The sequence below is a fragment of the Oncorhynchus clarkii genome, chromosome 28 (assembly GCF_045791955.1).
Source record: "Oncorhynchus clarkii lewisi isolate Uvic-CL-2024 chromosome 28, UVic_Ocla_1.0, whole genome shotgun sequence".
Classification (NCBI taxonomy): Eukaryota; Metazoa; Chordata; class Actinopteri; order Salmoniformes; family Salmonidae; genus Oncorhynchus; species Oncorhynchus clarkii.
The window spans coordinates 24,210,181-24,226,060 of NC_092174.1; the positions used below are offsets into that span (position 1 = coordinate 24,210,181).

Consider the following 15,880-nt stretch of genomic DNA (forward strand, 5'->3'; position numbering starts at 1 on the left):
TTTATCCCCTCACCACATTGGCTCTATTCTGAGAAAGTATACTACTCTAGTCCCTCTCACCTTTTCAAGGCACAGTTCGAAGTGCTATCTACTTCTGTCTCTCTCACCTATATTGCTTAGATTCTGTCCCCATGTGACCAGGCTCTCTCCAAATAAGGAGTGTTCTACAACTCCTCCCCCAGAGAAAGTCCTCCTTCCTTACTCCACTCAACCTCATCCCCATCTAGGCTATAGCACCTACAATAGACAAGACTCCTAATGTCACAGGGGGCACCTCTTCCTGAACAACTCTCCCTTTACTGAAAAAAGCCCTTTATTTGTAACTTACATTGTAGAACTATGGTACAGTGACACAGGATTTTGTCTTCCTTCCTATATTTTACCCCCCTTTGTAGGCCAGTAGACTACTACATATTAGCACTGGTAAACACAGTGTAGTTTCCTTTCACACAGAGCAAAGCCTGCTGGGTAATTCAGAGGTGTTGAATGCTAAACTGACCCTGCCAGTCGAGAGCGAGGGAGAGTGGCCCCCTGGGGTAAACGGCAATAAACACAAAAGGCCCTATAGGCAACACATGGAAATCACATCAGCCTGAGTGTGCCCCAGAGAAAACATATGGAACAATTGGAAAAGATAAGGATTTAAAATACCAAAGGCTATTAATGACAATGAAGATTCTGGAAAAACCATAAGAATAACATTAAACGCCACAAAATAGTAATAATCTCAAATCTACTACTGGGTGATTTAACTGAAATGTTAAAATACATCTTCCAGTAATCATTGCTGAGCCATTTTTTTGTTGAGACAATTTTTACATTCAGCATTACTCCATCAAGGGAAATATAGTATTCTTTCTAAGAAAGATATGTACATATATTTCAGGGTGTTATGCATCCCTGGAAATAATCAGAATTCATTTCAACATTACAGTTTTGAAAACATAGCTTGTCCTAAAAAAGTGTCCTCTTGGCACAAATGACCCCAGGGCTAAGTTGAGCCACAGGACAGGGTAAGTTAAGCACCTACAAATTCATGTACTGAATTTTTATGTTTTACCAGGTAAGTTGACTGCAAACACATTCTCATTTACAGCAACAACCTGGGGAATAGTTACAGGGGAGAGGAGGGGGATGAATGAGCCAAATGTAAGCAGGGGATGATCAGGTGATCATGATAGCTTTAGCCAGGACACCAGGGTTAACACCCCTACTCTTACAATAAGTGGATATTTAGTGACCACGGAGAGTCAGGACACCCATTTAACATCCCATCCATAAGACGGAACCCTACACAGGGTAGTGTCCCCAATCACTGCCCTGGGGTATTGGGATACTCTTAAATCCTTTTTTTTTAGACCTGTGAGAAGAGTGCCTACTGGCCCTCCAAGACCACTTCCAGCAGCATCTGGTCTCCCATCTAGGGACCAACCCTGCTTAGCTTCAGAAGCAAGCCACTAGTGGGATGCAGGGTGGTATGCTGCTGAATGAAATGTTACCACTATTTAAAACCAGGTCTATCTTTATTTCCCAAACACAATCATAATCACTTTTTGTCATTTAATCATTTTAAGCATCTTTTAACTCAGTCTTAAACACCTTAGAAAAACGTTGTACTTTTTTCTAACACGGGACAGGCCTTGTTGTTTCTTCATACCTCAGCGACAATGCCCTGCATTATGCCTGTTAAGAAAACACTTCAATAGAGAAGGTGCATAAAGATGGAGTCCCCTATGCACTTACCACAAATTCCTCGTTTTTCTAAGTTCGCCATATTGTACATTGCTCTCCGTTACTTTTTTTTTGGTATGGTCATTAGCAGAGTATACATTATCCCAATTTTAGCTTCAAGACTGAACAAAAAAAGTAGATTGTGCTGATTTATTGGCACATTAAACCATATTGCGTGATGTAGTTTAAAAACTGAGTGGATAGTGCTAATGACATCAGATAGTATGAATTCTGCCAACTTTATGCACATTCGCCATTTGCTCAACTTGCCATTGGTTCAACTTACCCTAAGTCTGTAAATCAAACTGTGTTCTGGGTATGTGCTAGAAGTATGGTCATAAACTTTGTCACGGGAAGATAAGATAAGAGGTTAAATACCTTGTAAGACTGTGAGGCTTAGTGTTCCTTTGGCAGTTCGTAGGTAGTTTATTGTCAAAGCTCATACAGTATTGACAAAAACAACTGTACTTCAATTGAAAAGCAAATGTCAACAGGACAGATAAACTATTAGGAAAAATGCTGTAGTATAGTCCAATGTGTCATGTTGTCAATCATCTGTAGTCTTACCAGTTGGATCATTTTATAGTTTGGATAGAACAAAGTAGCATTGGAATACAAAAAAAAACGTTGTTAAATTTGACTGGCTTGTCAATGGGCAGTGTTTTGACATAGAAACATATCCTTCACATTTTAGTTAGGGACTAGGCCTACAGTCAGAAAGCAACAGGCAAAGCATACGGAAATCTTTGCTAAGAGCACATTATACCAAACGTTCCAAGACGGCTGAAAACCCATCCTTGCGGACATAACAAGGGCTATAAAGGAAATATGAACTTCAACCTGGGTGCAAGCTTGTCTCTCGAGGCCCAGGTTCGAGAGACAAGCTTGCACACAGGTAGAGTTTCATATTTCCCTTATAGCCATTGTTAAGTGTTATGAACATGAACAAATGCCAAAGTAGAACCTGTAGACAGTGGAGCATAAACAGACAAGGTTAATTGCATATGAGAGCAAAATCTTAAGCTGTTTAGCATTCAAACCTGGCCATTTATAACCTGCTGTTGCCACCTGCTGGTCATACGGTCATACTGTAACCTACCACAAACCCTCTAGTAATGTGCTTTCTGTGTCTCTAGATGGCAATCACACCCTTCATTATTCAGTCTGGAATGATGGCACATGGTCCAATGTGAATGAGCATAGCCCAGGTGGTGAGTCAATTATGCTATAAGATGGTAGGCTATTTAATAGCATATATTTTAAATAATTAACAAAGCATGAATGACTGTATAACAACAAGACAAAAACACTCCTTGGAGAATGGACAGAGACAAAATCCTATGGGGCACAAAGTACATTAAATTAGGGGGAGAACAATATACATGACATTGGCCAGGGTGGAGGTCAGGAGGGGTGAAAGTTGGAGAATTTTGCCTTTCAAAACACCTGAAACAGCTGTTTCCTGCAACCTAGAGCCATCATCAGTATGCTTAATTCTATGCAAAATATTAAAAAAATATTTTTCTACATATCTAAGCATACCAGTTGAGCTGTCTGTATCCTGACATTAAAAAATAATGCTTCTCTGCATCTCTGCAAAAACAATTGTGTAAATGTTTGAAAATAATTGGAGTATTATTCAGGACATTTAGTTATTGCTTTCTTTTCTAAAATCAACCAACCTTGCCAGCAGGCATGCCAGCTAAGATAGTTAGACAAGCTAGCCGAAATGGCTTCTTGGTAGCTAGTTATGAGGTTGAGAGTTTGGGAACCTATCTGGGCTAGTTGAAGCCAACTTCATACAATTGCTAGGTGGCTAGTAGTATTACAGAGACGCATCTGACAGAGATGCCGGGGTACTTATATTTCTCCTGTTGTCCTTTGTCCTGTTACAGTAACGGAAATTAGTTTCTTGCACATCCCAACTATCCCTCCCCCAAATTATTATTGTTATTTTCCTGAGAACTCCATCCATTACTTGATAGACCATCGTCATTTCAAAAGCAAAGGTTGCAGCCACGGTCTGACAGTGAAACAGGATAATAGAGCAGTAATGTCAAAGATGTTCTAATTATCGGCAGCACTGTCCTGTAGGCACCTGTGATTTGGAATTGCAGTTTTCACTGAAGAGGCGTTGCTACTTCCAAGCAGGGAAGAAAAGGATGGATACATCATCCGTAAACACCAAAGCAGGTCGGTTGATACACGGCCAAATATACTACTTGTTTGGGTAATGTATAAATACAATCGTCGGAGTGTCTGCTTTAGAAAGTGATTAAAAAAAGTAGTTGACACGTCACGTCGCAGGACTTGGTGGTGGCTGTGACATGTTTTCAGCTACTTTGGGATTTTTATAGGGGCCACATAGGCTACAGCGGTGCAGAGTGCGAGATCTAGACAAGAGCCTGCGGTCCAACTTTCCAAACCGAGGGAAATACCGCCCAAAATATGCCTGTTCGGCGGGGACACGTGGCTCCTCAGAACACTTTTCTGGATACAATCATCCGAAAATTCGAAGGACAGAGTAAGAACTTTTTTTCTTCAATATTGAGTCATTTTGGGGAACCATGCTGTGATTTGGAATGTAACACAAACCGTGTCTTTCGATTTGCAAAATGCGTCTTAATTGCAATTTGTCCCGATTAAAATGAAAATACTAGGCTATTATTGTAGGTAATCTGCCCGTGTTCATTAAAGTTCATAGGTTTCATGAGATGTGACCACTTTCTATTATATAGTGTTATGATTGTCTTGTAAAAAGGAGCGTATTGTCTCTGCACAATTTTGCCTTGATATGACTTAGCAAATATTGAACCAAATAATATAGGTGAAGATTAAATATGTACAGTATGCCACACATTTGATTGTGTAGTCTCAGGGGTAATTCTATGTTTACCCTCTTGGTATTAGAATTTTACACACATAGTCTAATGATAAAGGCATGGCTACATTTCTACCTGACATTTACTGGGAGACCAACATTTCAAGTGGATATAAATAGGGCAGCAGTGTCTGTCAGAGCATAAATATGTCTTATATCACAGCAGGACCTGAAGAACCCGAGCTGCATTTCTAAGCAGGATGGGAGAGAGTAAAGCAGCTACATTTCAATAACTAAAATCCATCACTGAATGTTTCCTTCTGGGGACATATTTTGATACCAAAACGTCATCTACTTGTTTTTCTAAGGCTCTAAACAGTTTATAGTTTTGATATAAACAGCAAGTTTAGTAGTTGAATGTGAAAACAGACTTGCACCTTACAGATTCTCCCATCTTAGTTCTCATGCAAGGTTACATGCCTTGGTGTCACTGATATGGCATGTTTGGTCAAGTAGAATAACCAATTTAAATTGTATTTTAGTTTACGAAAGGTTCAATCAGTAAGGCTGGAATGAATGCTTGCTTTAAATGTATCCGGTAAGCATAGGGTAATGTGGGGTAACTAGCCCCCCCCCCCCCCCCCCCTAAGAACAATGTCCAATTGCTGACACAAAAAAGCAAAGTTTGGTTAAAATGAGGTATGTGGATGATGGATGGTCATGCTTAGGCAAGCAAACTATGAAGGGAAATACAGTGCATTCAGAAAGTATTCAAACCCCTGGACTTTTTCCACATTTTGTTACGTTACAGCCTTATTCTAAAATAGATTCAATAAAACATTTTCCTCAACAATCTACACACAATAACCACAATGACAAAGCAAAAACATGCTTTTAGAAATGTTTACAAATGTATAAAAAAATAAAAACAGAAGTATTCAGACCCTTTGATATGAGAATCGGAATTGAGCTCAGGTGCATTCTGTTTCCATTGGTTATCCTTGAGATGTTTCTACAACTTGGTTGAAGTCCACATGTGGTAAATTCAATTGATTGGACATGATTTGGAAAGGCACACAGTTGACAGTGCATGTCAGAGCAAAAACCAAGTCATGAGTTTGAAGGAATTGTCCATAGAGCTTCGAAACAGGATTGTGTCGAGGCACAGATCTGGGGAAGGGTAAAAAAAAAAAATCTTGAACATTTAAAGGTCCCGAAGAACACAGTGGCCTCCATCATTCTTAAATGGAAGATGTTTCGAGCCACCAAGACTCTTCCTAGGGCTGGCCTCCTGGCCAAACTGAGCAATCGGGGGAGAAGGGCCTTGGTCAGGGATGTGACAAAGAACCTGATTGTCACCCTGACAAAGCTCCAGAGTTCCTCTGTGGAGATGGGAGAACCTTCCAGAAGGACAACCATCTTTGCAGCACTCCACCAATCAGGCCTCCACCGAGCCACCTCAGTAAAAGGCAAATGACGGCCCACTTGGAGTTTGCCAAAAGGCACCTAAAGGACTCTCAAACCACGAGAAACAAGATTTTCTGGTCTGATGAAACCAAGATTGAACTCTTTGGCCTGAATGCCAAGCGTCTCGTCTGGAGGAAACCTGGCACAATCCCTACGGTGAAGCATGGTTAAATCAAATCAAATTGTATTTGTCACATACACATGGTTAGCAGATGTTAATGCGAGTGTAGCGAAATGCTTGTGCTTCTAGTTCCGACCATGCAGTCATATCTAACAAGTAAGTAGCAGCATCATGATGTGGGGATGTTTTTCAGCAGCAGGGACTGGGAGACTAGTCAGGATCGAGGGAAAGATGAACAGAGCAAAGTACAGAGAGATCCTTGATGAAAACCTCTTCCAGAGCGCTCAGGACTTCCGACTGGAGCCAAGGTTCACCTTCTATCAGGACATCGACCCTAAGCACACAGCCAAGCCCACGCAGGAGTGGCTTCGGGACAAATCTCTGAATGTCCTTGAGTGGCCCAGCCGGAGCCCTTGAACCCGATCGAACATCTCTGGAGAGACCTGAAAATAGCTGTGCAGCGACAGTCCCCATCCAACATGACAGAGCTTGAGAGGATGTGCAGAGAAGAATGGGAGAAGCTCCCCAAAGATAGGTGTGCCAAGCTTGTAGTGTTATACCCAAGAAGACTCTAGGCTGTAATCGCTGCCAAAGGTGCTTCAACAAAGTACTGAGTAGGGGTCTGAATACTTATGTGAATGTGAGTTTTTTAGTTTTGTATTTTTAATACATTTGCAAACATTCCTAAAAACCTGTTTTAGCTTTGTCATTATGGGGTATTGTATGTAGATTGATGAGGGGAGGAAAAAACTATCAATTTTAGAATAAGGATGTAACATTAAAAACATGTGGAAAAAGTCAAGGGGTCTGAATACTTTCCGAATGCATTAGTTATTTAATGAAATCTTAATTTTACAAAAGGGCAGTTTTTCCCAAGTACTGTGGGTAACTGCCCCCCAGAAGATTAGTGTTTAAAATCTATTTTTTAAATGTATAATTAACTCTTAAAGGCTAAAGTCTATGTGTCTTATTTTAATTAAATAAATCAAATATTTAAACAAAATGGTATTGCACATTTCACTATTAATAATTTTCGCACCATCTCATGTCCAAATCATCCTAAAGTATCTGAAAAAATGACTTTGTAATTCAATGATGTTACTTGAAAATGATTTGGACATAATTTTGAAAATGCTAATTTAGGTACCATTAACTTACATTAGATTGCCAGGGGGACAAGTTGCCCCATCTGGATCCGATGATCATTCCTCAAACTATTTAATAAAATGTCTGATTGTATTCTGACTCATTCACTGAAGCCTGTACTAGATTGAACTGTAGTAGACTGTATTATATGTGATGACAAATTGCAATGACTCTTCAGATTAAAACAATATTGATCTATTACTCCCTCCCTCCTCAGATCGCAAGTTCATCATCGCCAATGCTCGCGTGGAGAACTGCGCCATCATCTTCTGTAACGACGCCTTCTGTGGCATGTGCGGGTACACACGCGCTGAGGTCATGCAGAAGCCGTGCACCTGCAGCTTCCTGTACGGGCCGCACACCAAGAGGCCTGCCGTGGCCCAAATGGCGAAGGCTCTGCTGGGCTCCGAGGAGAGGAAGGTGGAGATCTCCCTCTACGCCAAAGATGGTACGACCCGACCCGGCACAGCCCGCCAGGGCTTCAGCATGGCTCTCATTTTATTTTTAAACATAAAAAACACATAGGAATAGTGGTTATAAAGTATTTCATTCATCAGTGTTTAATCTTTCATTTTGGGTGATTTTTTTTTAGGTAATGCCAGATGCTTTTATTGAGATAATGAGGTCCTTATAAAGGCTTTGGGTATTGGTTAATCCTAGTTTAGTAACACTTTACTTGAATGCTCTGTCATAAGGACCACATAACACTGTCTTTACGATGGTACAGAAATTAATGATGTTTTTTGGATCATATAGCTGGAGAATGAGATGTGCATATTGAACATTTCCCCTCACAATGTCCAAATGGTCCATGTGTTTTTGTGAATCTATTATTTCTCTCATAGGTTCCAGCACACAGCTGTGCCAATTACAAGAAGAGATAGGAAAGCAATGAACTATAGATAGTGTTTTTATGACATCTTCATTGCTCTCTTCAGTGCCTGCCTCATGCCTCTCCACTGTACTCTAAATGGACATGATGCTTCCTACACTCAGAAACACAGCACACACAGCCCCCTTCACACACACACACACACACACACACACACACACACACACACACACACACACACACACACACACACACACACACACACACACACACACACACACAGGGCAGGTGGGAATAGCGTAATCAAAACAATAGTAACAAAAGACAATGAGTTGTGACCCAGCTCACTCATAACATTCAGTGAACCATATGTTTCTTAGAGCTTGGTGGGAGCGTGGTTGTCCTATGGTGCAGGATAGTTGCTTGTCTTTGGGACATTCTCAGCACCTTTAAGGAACGTGACAAAACAATGTTTTTTTTAACTTTAAACAGAACGTTTCCTAAAAGTTCAAACATGGTTACATTTTTTGTAATGTTCTAGGAACAAATGGTTTGACATGGGGAATGTTCTCCAATAGCTCAGAGAACGTTATGAAACAACGTTCTTCTGTGGGAATTTCAATACTTCAGCATAACGTTTCCTACAGGTTTGTGTGAGTTTAAAAAATATGGCATGCTAGCTCCATCCTGGTGGCGCAGTGGACTAATTCCATGAATAGAGAACAGAAGATCAAAGGTTTAAATTTCAGTGATGCTGTGACACAATAAAATAAATGTGTTTGCATGCCTAATGCCAGGTGGACACAACACAACTTTTAAAATCCTAACATTGGTGAGCCTCTCACATTAAACAACCATCTTTCCTGTAGTTTTTTGTCTTGAAAACGTAGTGGCACAGACGGGGCATCACACACTAAAAGATTCTTCACTTGGTCTTGATGATTCTCGATACGACGCTGTCTCATTACAACAAGGATGTGATGTGACTAGATAGCTAGAATGAGCATTGTCTCAAAGCAGCCTCATAAACATTTTCAGTCAGACATTCACGCTTGCCATAATGAGTTGAAGTATCTAGCCAATACATTTTGAGTTCAATAACATTGTGTGTAAATAGCTTGTCAGAGCTGTAACGATTTGACACTATGGCAAGTACAAACGCATACTAGTACTGGTCATTGCTCCTGCTCGAGACTACACATTCTGGGTGATGTGATACAATGTCATCTCACTAGCTCCTCCTCTGGAGAGCTCTAATTGGCTGTTGCTGATCACCGTTCTCAAATCTTGTCGCTGCATATCTCACACTACAAGAGCATTGCAGATTTAGTGCAGATAAAATCAAGTGTTTGAAAATATCTGGACGTCTGGGACTGCTCAAAGACCGGATTGGTAGCCCTCAGATTGCGTCTCTGATCCGCTCACATTAAACAAGCGTTGGGAACGGCTGCTTACCCTGAGTAGGCAACGACATGGGGATTTTGTTTCCGATCTCCAAAACCTGTCTGGCACAGCTAAATCGGGGCCAAACTCGTGAACACCCAGCTTAAGCAAATTCATTTCCATGTGTCCTATCTGTGCTTGGAGTTCAAAAAAGTTAACCCAAACTAAGCTAACAGTGTTATTAAAAGTCTTATTGAAACATTCAGTGAAAGTTTTAAGGAAGTTATTCAACAACCTCCAAGTAACCTTTACATTTTATTCCCAACATTCCCAACATTTAGAATGTTCTCAGAACATTATTTAATTACCATCAAATAACCTATCATTTCCATTCTCAGAACGTTAATAAAACCTCCCAGGAAAACTTTCAGGGAACCATAGTAAAACATTCTCAGAACCTCCCTGCAACCTAAAAATTAATGTTCGCGGAACAGGCAATATTTTCACTTCTGTTGTCAGAACGTTTAAAAAACGTTCACTTTTACCGGTCAAGAAACATATGGCTTTGTTCCCAGACCCATGTGAAACCAAAAACTTCCAAGGAACCAAATGTGCTAGCTGGGGATGGCTTGAAGGACGATTACTCACTATGGCTCTCAAATCCCAAAGGTAACCCCTGGATTTTCGAATGGTTGCATAAGAGTCTAAAACACACAATGCCCTCTGTCTGTTTCAAGGCTAGGAGGAGCAGAGCAGGGGGCGGGAGACAGTATTGTATCATGTAAAGGGCAGATTTAACTTTTTGTGTGCTGGAGACTTATACAGTACGTAGGTGTTCATTTTCTACGAGAGATTAATACATTCATAATTATAAATCCTTTTGCATAACAGTCTGTGTCAATGTAGACTGTAAATTGAATAACAGTGGCACAGCATGCATAGGCATTGGATTCAGTCATTCGTTAGTTAAGATCAGGGAGTTCATGGCCAGACAAGCTCTCATGCAGGCAGGTGAATCGATGATCTCATCATATACACAGTGAGAGACCCTACTAATATACCTAAACTCCCACTAGAATGAAATGGTCTTTGTAAACAAGAAAACATTTGGCACAGTGTGTCTCAGTCCTCACAGTTCATCTCTCATGAGAGGTCATTAAAGCACAGGTGAATTGCCCACCAGAGTATTAATTCATTCCAGGAACTCAAATATACTGACGACAAACATTTTTATTTAACTAGGCAAGTCAGTTAAGAACAAATGCTTATTTACAATGATGGCCTGGGAACAGTGGGTTAACTGCCTTGTTCAGGGGCAGCTCAGGGATTCAATCTAGCAACCTTTCAGTTACTGGCCCAATGCTCTAACCACTAGGCTACCTGCCGCAAATCAGTAAACATATTCTCAGAAATGAGCAGCAATCCCCGGAAATCAGTGTCAAACCTGGTAACGCTGCAATGTGTTTGCATTTAAAAGTTGCAGGCAGCTGATGTATTTTACACCTTTGAGCCATATAATGTTGAGGATCAGAATACAGTGCCCATTTAGTGAGTTCCTGAGTGACTGAGATCTCCTTAAGGGGATTGGAGTAATGACCTCGCTAAAGGTGTAGATAATATTGTAGAATATAGCTGGAATACCCTAATGGCTATGGAGATAACCTTGGTGTTCACTACATCCTCAGTTTAATCCTAGTTAACCCCCTGAGAGTATGCTCCGTAAATGATAGATGTACCGGGTGTTTTTTTTGGGGGGGGGGGGGGGGGGTGCTAATTGGATTGTTATTTTCTGTAAAGAATGTCGCAGTAGCTTAATGTTGAATTTGTTGTGAATTACATTGCGGAGGACTAACAGGGGAATTATTCCAAAATGTATCCGGATTTTGTGAATGCTGTCTTCTGGGCCCAGTTCAAGCACAACAAAGCTCAGGTTAGCATCTCCCTGCTGCCTAAATCTCTTTGGATTGTAGAACAAGCCCAATTTAATCTGCTTTGAAATATGATAGTGTAAAGTTACAGCACAATAAAGCTTTCTTCTAGGATGATTGAGGCTCAAGGTAACTTTGGATATGATGACATCTCATCTCGCTGTACTGGAATGAGTATTTTTAAGAAAGCAATCTGCAAATTCAAAGTCAAAACAGCTGTGTATAGTATATTGTGTACAGTTGAAGTCGGAAATTTACATACACTTAGGTTGGAGTCATTAAAACTTGTTTTTCAACCACTCCACAAGTTTCTTGTGTGTCGGTTAGGACATCCACTTTGTGCATGACACAAGTAAATTTTACAACAATTGTTTACACAGATTATTTCACTTATAATTCACTGTATCACAATTCCAGTGGGTCAGAAGTTTACATACACTATGTTGACTGCGCCTTTGAACAGCTTGGAAAATAACAGAAAATGATGTCATGGGTTTAGAAGCTTCTGATAGGCTAATTGATATAATTTGAGTCAATTGGAGGTGTACCTGTGGATGTATTTCAAGGCCTATCTTCATGGGAAAATCTAAAGAAATCAGATAAGACCTCAGAAAAAAATTGTAGACCTCCACAAGTCTGGTTCATCCTTGGGAGCAATTTCCAAACGCCTGAAGGTACCACGTTCATCTGTACAAACAATAGTACGCAAGTATAAACACCATGGGACCATGCAGCCGCCATACCACTCAGGAAGGAGACGCATTCTGTCTCCTAGAGATGAATGTACTTTGGTGTAAAAAGTGCAAATCAATCCCAGAACAACAGCAAATGACCCTGTGAAGATGCTGGAGGAAACAGGTACAAAAGTATCTATATTATCCACAGTAAAACAAGTCCTATATCGACATAACCTGAACTTCCGCTCAGCAAGCAAGAAGCCACTGCTCCAAAACCCCCATACAAAAGCCAGAATACGGTTTGCAACTGCACCTGGGGACAAAGATCGTACTTTTTGGAGAAATGTCCTCTGGTTTGATGAAACACAAATAGAACTGTTTGGCCATAATGACCATCGTTATGTTTGGAGGAAAAAGGGGGAGGCTTGCAAGACGAAGAACACCATCTCAACCGTGAAGCATGGGGGTGGCAGCATCGTGTTGTGGGAGTTCTTTGCTGCAGGAGGGACTGGTGCACTTCCCAACATAGATGGCATCATGAGGATGGAAAATTACGTGGATATATTGAAGCAACATCTCAAGACTTCAGTCAGGAAGTTAAAGCTTGGTCGCAAATGGGTCTTCCAAATGGACAATGACCCCAAGCATACTTCCAAAGTTGTGGGAAAATGGCTTAAGGACAACAAAGTCAAGGTATTGGAGTGGCCATCTCAAAGCTCTGACCTCAATCCTATAGAAAATGTGTGGGCAGAACTGAAAAAGGGTGTGCGAGCAAGGAGGCCTACAAACCTGACTCAATTACACCAGCTCTGTCAGGAGGAATGGGCCAGAATTCACCCAACTTATTGTGGGAAGCTTGTGGAAGGCTACCCAAATGCTTCCAAATACTAATTGAGTGTATGTAAACTTCTGACCCACTGGGAATGTGATGAAAGAAATAAAAGCTGAAATAAATAATTCTCTCTACTATTATTCTGACATTTCACATTCTTGAAATAAAGTGGTGATCCAAACTGACCTAAAACAGGGAGTTTTTACTAGGATTAAATGTCAGGAATTGTAAAAAACTGAGTTTAAATGTATTTGGCTAATGTGTATGTAAACTTCTGAGTTCAAATGTACATAGAGAGAGGATAAATCATTTCCATTGACATCCTATGTTGAGTCAATATTTAGTGTCTCGTTAGCTGTACTGAAGTGTAACTATAGTTGGGTTTCAGTGCCTACACAACCCCCCCCCGCCCCCAGCTAAATCACATTGATATGGTAGTAATGCCTCCCTAGTTGCTTCTCTGTGTGAGGCACCACATGAAGCACAAGGACACACTGGCACATTATTCTGGTCGTCTATCTCTCCTGTGGTTTGTGTGTAATTGGCTTTTCAATTTGGGAGCAGCGTTTTTTCACACCATGTCTTTTGGCTGCCTTCCATCCACGAGACAGAGATTTGGGACTGGAACTCCTGAAGATTCCATCCTCTCATTATTAGCATTAGAGTAGAAGACTTGGAAGAGAGTAATGCATTCTATTTGGGTCATTATTATGGCACCTTAATCTGGTTTAGGAGTGGAAGATAAATGCTAAATCCTGTTAAAGGGGGATAGGGCCAAGCCAAGCTGGTGATTATTACAGGAAATTAGTTACTGTGGCTCTTTCACTCTTTTCCTGTAGGATCACCATAGTCAATAATCAATATTTAAAGACTTGGTTATCATGATGTCCTGTACTAAAACCAGATCATTCAACCCATTAAGTAATTTATGATTTTTATAAGGATCCCCATTAGCTGACGACAATGGCGACAGCTAGTCTTCCTGGGGTCCGTGACATAATGAAAAAGACCACAGACAAAAATACATTACAATGTACATGTATCTAAAACATTAGCATAGACAGAGACACATAATCTTAAAATTAAAACTATAGTTATGCTAAGAGTAGCACACTTGTCTTGGAAAAGTCTATTGGCTATACAGTACAGAGAGAGCATTTGCCTGAATTTATATTATGTGTGTTGAGATATATGATATACTGGATTTTCTTCATGAGAATTTTCTTTAGAAACATTCCTATCACCCTCCTTCACATCAGACTGTACATTTCTCTGTCATATACAGTAATATTAAAACTGTTCTGCATTAATATCTTATTACATTTTTTTGCCCTCCTATCACTTTTGTTATAGTTTTTTCCTACATATATTGTTTCAGCTGACCAACTCAGCGGACTTGTGGCTGGAGTGTCAGTGACAGGTAGCCTAGCGGTTAATTAAGAGTGTTGGGCCAGTAACTGGAAGGTTGCTGGTTTGAACCCCAAAGCTGGTGGAAAGTCTGTTCATGTTCCCTTGAGCAAGGCACTTAACCTTGCTTGCTCTGGATAAAAGTATGTTTTTTTGAAAGTTGTGAGTTCAATCCCTCGACGAGTCATATGAAAGACATAAAAAAATGGGACCATATCCGCTTGGCACTCAGCATTAAGGAGATAGATTTGGGGTAAGGCCCTGCGATAGACTAGGGTCCTGTCCAGGGGGTGTACTTGTACGTCAAGCTGCCTCATGCTACAGAAACAGGAGATAGGCTCCTGCCCTATTAGTTGTTCTGGCTCGCACTAAGGCTACTTACTTACGATTTCTTTAGCTACTGTATGAGATGGAAGCCCCCATGAGGATAATAACGTGTGACATATGACCACAACTAAACAGAACTTAATGAGATCCTGTTTCGGGTCTAAATCAGAATGCTATGGACATATTACACGTCCAAAAATATATTTACACTGTTATTGTCTTAAGAAGGATGTTGTAGTCCCTCCCAGGTGGCGCAGTAGTCTAGGGCACTGCATTGCAGTGCTAGCTATGCCACCAGGGACTCTGGGTTCAAACCCAGGCTCTGTTGCAGCCGGCCGCAACCGGGAGGTCCATGATGCGACGCACAATTGGCCTAGCGTCGTCCAGGTTAGGGAGGACTTGACCGGTAGGGATATCTTTGTCTCATTGCACACTAGCGACTCCTGTGGTGGGCTGGGCACAGTGCGTGCTAACCAGGTGCACAGTGTTTCCTCTGACACATTGGTGCGACTGGCTTCCGGGTTGGATGCGCGCTGTGTTGACCTTTGCCTCTCCCGAGCCCGTATGAGAGTTGTAACTACTAACAATTGGATACCACGAAAAGGGGGTAAAATAAATTTTACAAAATGTAAAAATGTTCACTGCTTCTGTATAAACATATCTCATGGAGTGAGTTCTTCACGCTATTGGTATGCATTTTATTAGTTGAAAATATTTAGAAGTTTCCAGACATACTGTAGCCTACAGCCTTCCTGAAGTTCTCCTTCAAAACAAGTCACGATTCAGTGATATTTCTTTGACGTCATACGTTGACAGATGCATACAGTAGGAGCAGAACAAGATATATTATAAATCTGCAGTGCAATTTCTGCCACAGGCCGCAGTGTAAGTCGTTTATTACTACGTCTGGGCATGGGGCATGGGGTAATGAAATTGTCCCTCTGTAATGGGAAAAACAGTATCTACTCTAAACTGGGGTTCTGTTATACTAGCTTGTCACTGAAATAAACCAATCTCGGAAGTCCGATTTGGGAAACGACTGTTTTTTACTACTATGGCTAATGTCACAGTTCAACGTACTGCAATATCAAAACTACTTTTAGTGTTAAGTGTACAGTTATTTTCTTTTTGAAAAGAGTGTAGTTTGAATGACTATCTCTTCTTAACTCTAAGGTTAGCTATTAGAAAGACCATTATTTTGTAACGAT

The 15,880-nt window shown here is 40.7% G+C and overlaps 1 protein-coding gene across 1 annotated transcript in view; it reads left to right on the forward strand.

The window, feature by feature from the left end:
* The first annotated feature begins 4,179 nt into the window (after nt 1-4,179).
* The window catches only part of LOC139386667 (voltage-gated inwardly rectifying potassium channel KCNH2-like), a 64,810-nt gene continuing 53,109 nt past the window's right edge, over nt 4,180-15,880 (forward strand). Inside the window, exons 1-2 of the mRNA XM_071132442.1 lie at nt 4,180-4,255; nt 7,504-7,734. Of these exons, the coding sequence (XP_070988543.1) occupies nt 4,180-4,255; nt 7,504-7,734 (307 nt within the window). The remainder of the gene's footprint in view (nt 4,256-7,503; nt 7,735-15,880) is intronic.